This window comes from Plodia interpunctella, chromosome 19 (assembly GCF_027563975.2).
Source record: "Plodia interpunctella isolate USDA-ARS_2022_Savannah chromosome 19, ilPloInte3.2, whole genome shotgun sequence".
NCBI classification, from domain to species: Eukaryota; Metazoa; Arthropoda; class Insecta; order Lepidoptera; family Pyralidae; genus Plodia; species Plodia interpunctella.
The window spans coordinates 8,387,550-8,395,631 of record NC_071312.1 but is presented as its reverse complement, the minus strand read 5'-3'; the positions used below and the strand labels follow the sequence as shown (position 1 = coordinate 8,395,631).

Below are 8,082 nucleotides of genomic sequence, written 5' to 3'. Positions count from 1 at the left end.
CATCGGCGGGAAAACTGTGGAATTATATAGAGCTGGCAACCGCGCGACCAGTTTAACAACTTCAGTTGGATCGCAGCTGAAACGGGATTTTACCTTCTAGTGCCGGCAAGAGTAGTTTGTAGCTTTTTTTCAGAAATACTACACAATCCTTATATATCTATTATAAAACAATGTCCTCTGCCACATCTTTCTGTCTGTTCGCAATTTGCAATAAACTCCAAAAACGATGCGTTTAGGTATATAAATTATTATGTTTTTACTCGAGCGATGCCGAGGCGTGTCGCTAGTTAATATGACTTGAAAAGGTGCCTGTGTACTTCATATTTCTGAATAAAGACATTGACTTTTTTACCAATTCGATTTCAAGTTTATCTTTGAAACTTAGTTGATTTACGGTTAAGCGTTAAAAATAATTCATTTTAAAATTAGATAAGCTTGTGTTCTTTAATTCTCTTGAGTGAAATATACCTACGTTTTTATTATATGGAGTAAATTATTTTCAGCTGATTTTATTCTTCTTCACTACTACATATCTTTTGGCCGCGACAAAAAGAAGCTCATGCTACTCTCCTCCCATCTAAGTCTACACAAAAATCACATTAATCAACGTAAACAACCGATATTAGGACGCACAAACAAATTAATACATATTCACATTTATAATATTATGTAATTAGAAAATATATAGTTGTTTTAAAAGTTTTTTTTTTCTATGAACTATTAAAAGTGCTAAAATTCATCGCAGAATCAGCTATTAACAACTCTATAGAGTTCCTAGTTGAAGTAAAACATTCATCGCCAGTTCGGATCATTACTCTCCGTCCGTCGTCTTTATTTCAATTTATTTATCGGAAACTCGACCTCTGGCGCGGCAGCGTGCTTGTACAAGGGAATTGTATCCTGAGAATTGTTAAGAAAAAATGAATACAAGTTTTTAATTTCTTTTTGTGATTGATTCAAAGGAAAATGACAATAATCATAAGAAATACACTATATTTCTTTTGTTATTGCGTATTAGTCCCATTCTCGGATGCGATGCCAAAGCCCAGTGATCATGAAAAAAATAAAAATTTTTGAAAATTTGACTGTGATTGATTTGACATTAATCCTCTTCGGGAATGCTGTTATAGCCTTTCAGCTGCCAAGGTTTCTTTTACTTAGTCGCCTAGTCGCCTGACATCTTAGCGACGTTAAGTAAGCTACTAGAACTCTACTCCCGAAGTATGGAGTGTTTTTTTTCTAGGCCGAAAACTAAACTTTTTAGTTAATGTTTATATAATTTAAGTTACAATCACAAAATTTCCAATTAGCAAATGACGTATTTTTTAAAAATTTGAAATTCTTTTGTCTATGTTTATCATTAAAAAATAAACAATATAATTAAATAATATGTTTATAATTTATATACCCTTATCCTTTTTAATTATAAAACAAAGTCCTCGCGTCTGTCTGTTACACGGGTTTTCATCAATAGATAATGTGATACCTGAGCAAAGTTTTGGTAGTATACAATTTATTATTTTTACCCGAGAAAAGCGGCCGTTTAACTTTAAATGCTTCCAATTTCAAATATTCTATAACTTTCCATTTCTAAAGATAACCTGCCAGTAATTTTCTTGCTCCAAATTAAAAATCGAATTACCAAAGACAAATTCAAAACTTTCTAATTATCTGTGCACCTCTGGGATTTAAACTAATCACGATTGTGACAGGGTCCCCACTATGAGTAATGGTTATGGAAACGGAGGTTGTAGAGAGGGAATTTATAATGATAATTTAGTTTCTGTAATTTTACTGTAGGCGTTATTAGTTAGCTATAAAATATCTATCTAAACCGCTAGTATTCTCGGTTGCATTTTCCATAGATTCTACACACAAGATCTATTAAAAAAATTTTGATTTTCATAACCCGTTTAAAGAACATAAAGTTTTAAAGCTTAAGTTGTAATTACTTACCTACAGCTCACTTTTAAAATTAAAATATTGAAAATGATGTTTTCCTATAACAATATAAATGAATTTGTAGTTTTTATACATTACACGATCATCGAAGCAGAGTTATAAACAATATTCAAACAACACAGCTTTGTCCGTAAAGAAATCAAAGATTCATTTTGAATAAGAAATGCACATAAAAATGTTTAATGAAAACTCCTACAATGGGATCCATCAAAGTTCTTATAGTGCTACAAGGATTTCTTATCAGCGGCAAAAATATATACTAAAAAATATTGAAAGCAATTCATGTGGAAATGAAGATAGTGGCGCCACGGCGAATTGAAATGGTAGCTTTGTGTGTACATTTGAAATCTCAGAGACAAGTTTTTTACGATTTCATAAAAGCTGAAGCAGTTTTTCATTTACACGACTTTAGTGGTGATAAAATATAATTAAAATATTTTATGTGGATTTGTATCTGTGGAGTTTATGGGAACAGTGAGCACGGCTGAAATGGACTGGTGTTAGGATGTTATTACAATGAGTTCTTCTTTCTCTCTCTTTCTATTTTGCTGTTTTCATTCAAGGCTGTCACACTGCGAAGCCTTGTTAAAAAAAAAAACAACTTAATATGTTGAATATTCTCGAACTCTCCGTAATTTTGAATTTTCGATTTCGATTTCAAATCGAATAAAAAATAATACGAACGGCGTACGACGGGCGGAATCATACGGAGCACGAACATAAAAACATAAATTTTAGTTTCACCTAAAACATAGTAACAGTTACAGTAATATTACTTACTAGTCACAAATGCAAATAATCACATATTCTAAAATGTACTTTAATACAGTATAGTCTCAATCAAACAAGATATTTGAAAAATCAAATAGGACCTCGGTGGCGCAGTGGTAAAGTGATTGCCTCCGGTCCCGGGTTCGATCCCCGGTCGGGTCATGATGGACAATGATCTTTTTCTGATTGGCCCGGGTCTTGGATATTTATCTATATATGTATTTATTATAAAATATAGTATCGTTGAGTTAGCATCCCGTAACACAAGTCTCGAACTAACTTTGGGGCTAGCTCAATCTGTGTGATTTGTCCTAATATTATTTATTTATTTACATCGCCTAATGATCTTATCAAGTCATAATTTTTATTTTATAATATTTAATTTACTAGGTATAATAATGTTATAAAGTTTCAATGAATAAAATAATTATAAATATTGAGCTCATTGTGCCACCAGGAGCACAGAGGATATAATCAAAAATGCTCAGTTTGGCGAAAATTAACAATTCTCTCCGTGTTCTATACTAAGCCGGCCGTAAACCGTGTCCCGCCGCGTTATTAGAATAATTAAAACTACTCGTCGTTTATGCGCGCCTGGTACTTACTTCTGAATATTTTCGTTTACTTATTCGAATATTCTCACTGAGAAGACGTGTTTTCTTCTCGCTTTTCTTCATCCTCTGTAGAAGTTGGCTTTTCAAAATACTGTTATATTGTGACTTGATAATGAATGCACTAAATCCACTCTGATCAAGAGAACAGACACAGTAATCATTTCCTAGTATAATGATATATTTGTTGAATATTTTTTGAGAGAAAAATACCTGTTAAAACTAAAAATAGATGTTTAGTTATTTTACTTACGATTTTTTTGGTAAAATAATCTTATTTTTGTTAATTTAGGTAATGTAGGTTACGGTTTTATGTACAGAAAAGAATTCTGAACATAGAGTGTGAAATCTTCTAGAAAAGACTAGTGACATTAAAAATGTTGTAACTGAGAACACTGTGGGTCATTCCACTAAAAATTGACCAAATCATGAAAATGGGTCAGCGCGTCACCTCTATTACCTTATTACAGAAATTGTGATACTTATGTCATTAAATTCACAGGTCCTTGATGTTGGGCTAAGAATGAGTTAGAGTTGACCGATATTTTCTATAGTACCTATATCATAGGTACGTCTGTACAAAAATAATAAGGTAGCTGAGTATTAAACGACAAATAATTGTAAAATATTTATTTATTCTTGCATGTAAGATAAATTTAAAAAATCCTGTTATATATGTATGTTAAACCCATTTTTTTCTTATAAAGTCCGCCTTTTGTTCCATGTAATACGAAGTCGGTTATTAATTTGTTCAGTCCCTACTTATGGGATCTGTTGTTGTCTTAAGTTGTTACATAGTCAGCTAACCTATCAATATTCTATAGTGACCATATCAATACCTAATAGAAATTGTTTTATGTTTTAAATAAAATAATTGAGTCGGCCATCGCATAAAGACACAATGTAAAGTAATATATATTACATTAAATTAGATTGTTTAGTGCGATTGCCAAGTTAATTTATTTATTTAAAACACAAAAGATTTTTCATATATTCGGCCACCACTGGAAATAAAATTATACACAAACTCCAATTGACGCCAGGTCTATACAATTCATAACTCTAACACCATTAACGACTCTAAAACCACACCAAATTCCTACTCACCTCAGGCCAGTTCGGAGCCCACATTTCAACCTACACCATGATTCTTCTGATCCTCTTCCTCCTACCAGCAATACAAGCACACAAGAACACCTCGTTATGTGGGGGATTCCAAGCTAATTTCAATTTCAAAAGTGTGATAGGATCATGGCAGGTTGTGGCCATAATACCAGAGAAATTATTTCCTGATAAAGATATTACTTGCTTCAACGTGGACTTCAGTGAAACCGACGAGGTAAGGTTCCATTTTGACAGTCTTTAATTAGCACTTCATATTTTGTCTCTTCTCGTTGTCTTTAGGAAGCGGTGGTGGTGTAATGGTTAAGACAGCCCGCCCTTGGATCGAAAGGTCCCAGGTTAGAATCTTACTCGTGCCACATGAGTTTGACCAATCTGACTCATGTATAGTTGTTTTCATCGACCACCACTTGCTTCCGGTGAAGGAAAACATCGTTAGGAAACCTGCACACTGGTTGATTATTTTAACTTGTGTGTGAAATGGAGAAGGCAATGGCAAACCACTCCATTACTAATGCCAAGAAAGTTGTTGTGTGTGTTTAATTCCACGTAATGACCACGACCCTCAGCCATGAGGGTGCGACTATGAAGAATTGTGTCTCACCTTTTTAGAGAATTTGTTTCATTTCTATTCAAAAGATGGGTAAATTAAATGGGGAAAATACGGAGCCAATGAACTGCAGTATTGAAAATGACGAGTTCCTTGACGTGGTGATCCGCTCGTATGTGGAGGTCCTGGGCTCGGTTCCCAGCGCGGGTATAATCTATAATAAAAAAAACATTTGTCTGTGGTTATGGTTGTATTATACCCGCTTAGTATAATATATATTTACTTAACATCCAAGTTGGATGACATCTCTTTCACCAGGCTGGTCTCCGATGGCTGGTCAACAAAACTGAAGCGCCGAGCAAGCTCAACCTCTCATCCATCAAGGGACCAATCATCCGGCAGCGGTACCACTCCGAACATCCCTTCGACGTATGGTCCCGCTTGGTTGACGGGACCACCGGCTGCTTCCACCAGGTGCTGGCTTTGGATCCTGAGAAGAGTGACATTTGTAAGTAGAAGTAATGATATACGTACGTACCATTCTTATCAATTATTGACGTCAAAAAATTACTTGAACTAAGTCCGCCGACTTCCAAAGCGCAGGTGAAGAAGAAGCGGCGCAACAAACTTCACCGCAGTCTTTTTTGCAAAGACGTTAATTAACAACAGAGCCGAATCTTTAAAATTTAAACATTAATTTTTTGCGTCAACTTCCGGGTGTTACAGCTCATTTATTTGTAATTTCCTGTAGTACTAAAATAATTAAAATACTTAGTTAATTTTCCTCTACAGTCAAAGCGGTGACTCACGATGCAACGATGCAGTTGCACCTGATGAAATCAGAAGACGGCTCGGGAAAGTTCCTGGTTCAGATGCTGTGGGGCAAGATGATAGCGGCCGTTATATACCGGCGAAACCAGGTAGATGATGATATGTATTTATGTATTACTAGCTGTTTACCCGCGGCTTCGTCCGCAAATTCCCTCGGGAACAGTTCGTATTAAAATGGAATTGGGATGGTTGAAATAAAATATCCATAGCCTTTAATTGTCTTTTAATTTGCAAAGTTTATTTTATTAGTATTTAATTTTCATCTTAGCGCCACCTATAATAGGTAATACAGGTTTTTTGCAAATGCCACGAGAACAATAGTTTTTTCTGGGATGAATGGTACCCTATGTCCTTCTCCATAGTCTTAATTCTTTATATGCGACATTTCAAGAAGATTCGTTGAGTAGATAACGCATGAAAATGTAAACAAACAAACCAATAAAGTAACAAACAAACAAACTTACTTTCCCATTTATATTAGTTGCTATTACTGATGTTTCAGGGCATAACAGAAGACCAGTTGAAGCCTGTCTTCGAACTGATGGCCAAACTCCGCGGCCCGCAACGGTTACCGAAGATCTGTCACGTCAAACTGAACAATTTGCACATCCTACACAAACAATAATTTTCAGCTTCGTGTAGATTTTCATAAAACTATTGCAATAGAAAATTTTATTCTTTTTTCTTCTATTTTCATGTCACGTAGCTTCGGTTAATTGATTTTGATATGTTCTCTATTAGATTATGTTATTACGTCGTGTTTATTCAATTTAGGATGATATACATCACTTATTGACGTGAAAAAATTACTTAAACTAAGTCTACTGCCGGCTTCCAAAGCGCAGGTGAAGAAGAATCGGCGCAACAAACTTCACCGTAGCCTTTTCTCCAAAGACGTAAATAAAATAAATAAATATAATAAATACATATGGACAAATCACACCGATTGAGCTAGCCCCAAAGTAAGTTCGAGACTTGTGTTATGGGATACTAACTCAACGATACAATATTCTATAACATATAAACATATAGATAAACATCCAATACCCAGGTCAATCTGAAAAAGATCATTTTCCATGTTGCCCTGACCGGGGATCGAACCCGGGACCTCCAGTGTAGCAGTCCGGCATGATGACCATTAGGCCACGGAGGTCGTCAAATCTCAATTAACAAAGTAGGTCTTATGTGATGTTAATCATCCCAGTTGCGTAAAGATTTCGAACTTGATACTATTCGGGATACCGTGTCTTAACCACTAGACCACTACCGATGCAAGTATATAGTAATTGCACTCAATGATATTGGAATCATAATATTTTGCATACCATCTCATCTAATAAAGTAACTTTGTACTTTTGTTTGCATTCTATAGTTATTTCGAAATGAATTAGACACACCTTTTCATAAACGTCTGTCTACAACCATTACCGTAATATCACAAAAGACAACAATCATATTATGACAAAAAGCTGTTTAGAAAATGGACTGCATAAAATCTAAACCTGGATTTAACACGCGTTATATCACTGGGTGTGTCCGTCTGTTCGCCGCACCTCCTAAACTATACAAATCGCGTTTAAATTCCCACACCGTCACTTGTTACGAACAAGTGCATTAGTTAAGGTTTATACACAGTCATATCATGCGAGTAGGGTGGATATTAAATGGGAAAAAGTGGATAGAATGAGAAAAATTACACCTTTTACACATTTGGAATCAATAACTATTTTTATAAGAGAAATAGAGAAGAAAAATAAAAAACCGGATTTGGGCATCTTTGGCTTTGCGGCTAAGAAAGAAACCGAACCAAACGCACAAATGTGAGAGAAAGAGAAAAACTTGAAAATACTGTCATTTTAAAATTAATCTAATCCAAAAATTAAAACATGAATATTTCTATGTGACTATAAATGTAGACTCTCCATAGGTACTTCTTTTTCTGTAATATCATCTATACAGTCATAGCCTACTGTATTTTATTAGATTTCTGCAAATCGATAAATAGGTTCGGTAGTCTTTGGTTAAACGATTCATTATGAGGCAGCTTAAAATGATTATTATTTTTTTATAGTATTTATAGTGGGACAGTAACAACTGTCCCATTTTTTGCAACACCGCATATTCACACTAACACACATATCAAGGTGATAAATGCAGTCGGCATACAACCAACCTTGCACATTTTAAAATCTAGCGAATGAAGCGCTTTTATGTTTTTATAGGCTGTATTATGTG

General features: G+C 34.6%; 1 protein-coding gene across 1 annotated transcript; it reads left to right on the top strand.

Moving 5' to 3' along the window:
• Positions 1–4,440: 4,440 nt before the first annotated feature.
• Positions 4,441–7,319, top strand: LOC128678157 (uncharacterized). Its single transcript, XM_053759504.2, has 4 exons — positions 4,441–4,683; positions 5,335–5,524; positions 5,809–5,936; positions 6,350–7,319. The coding sequence occupies exons 1-4, from the start codon at positions 4,489–4,491 to the stop codon at positions 6,470–6,472; spliced, it is 636 nt and encodes a 211-aa protein (XP_053615479.1). The 5' UTR covers positions 4,441–4,488; the 3' UTR covers positions 6,473–7,319.
• The last annotated feature ends 763 nt before the right edge of the window (positions 7,320–8,082 follow it).

Bases quoted from the DNA above. Each gene is read 5' to 3' on its own strand.
- LOC128678157 (XM_053759504.2), top strand. From the start codon at position 4,489: ATGATTCTTCTGATCCTCTTCCTCCTACCAGCAATACAAGCACACAAG. The intron at 5,525-5,808 runs GTAAGTAGAAGT...TTTCCTCTACAG, and splicing joins TCCTGAGAAGAGTGACATTT to TCAAAGCGGTGACTCACGAT. The intron at 5,937-6,349 runs GTAGATGATGAT...CTGATGTTTCAG, and splicing joins TTATATACCGGCGAAACCAG to GGCATAACAGAAGACCAGTT.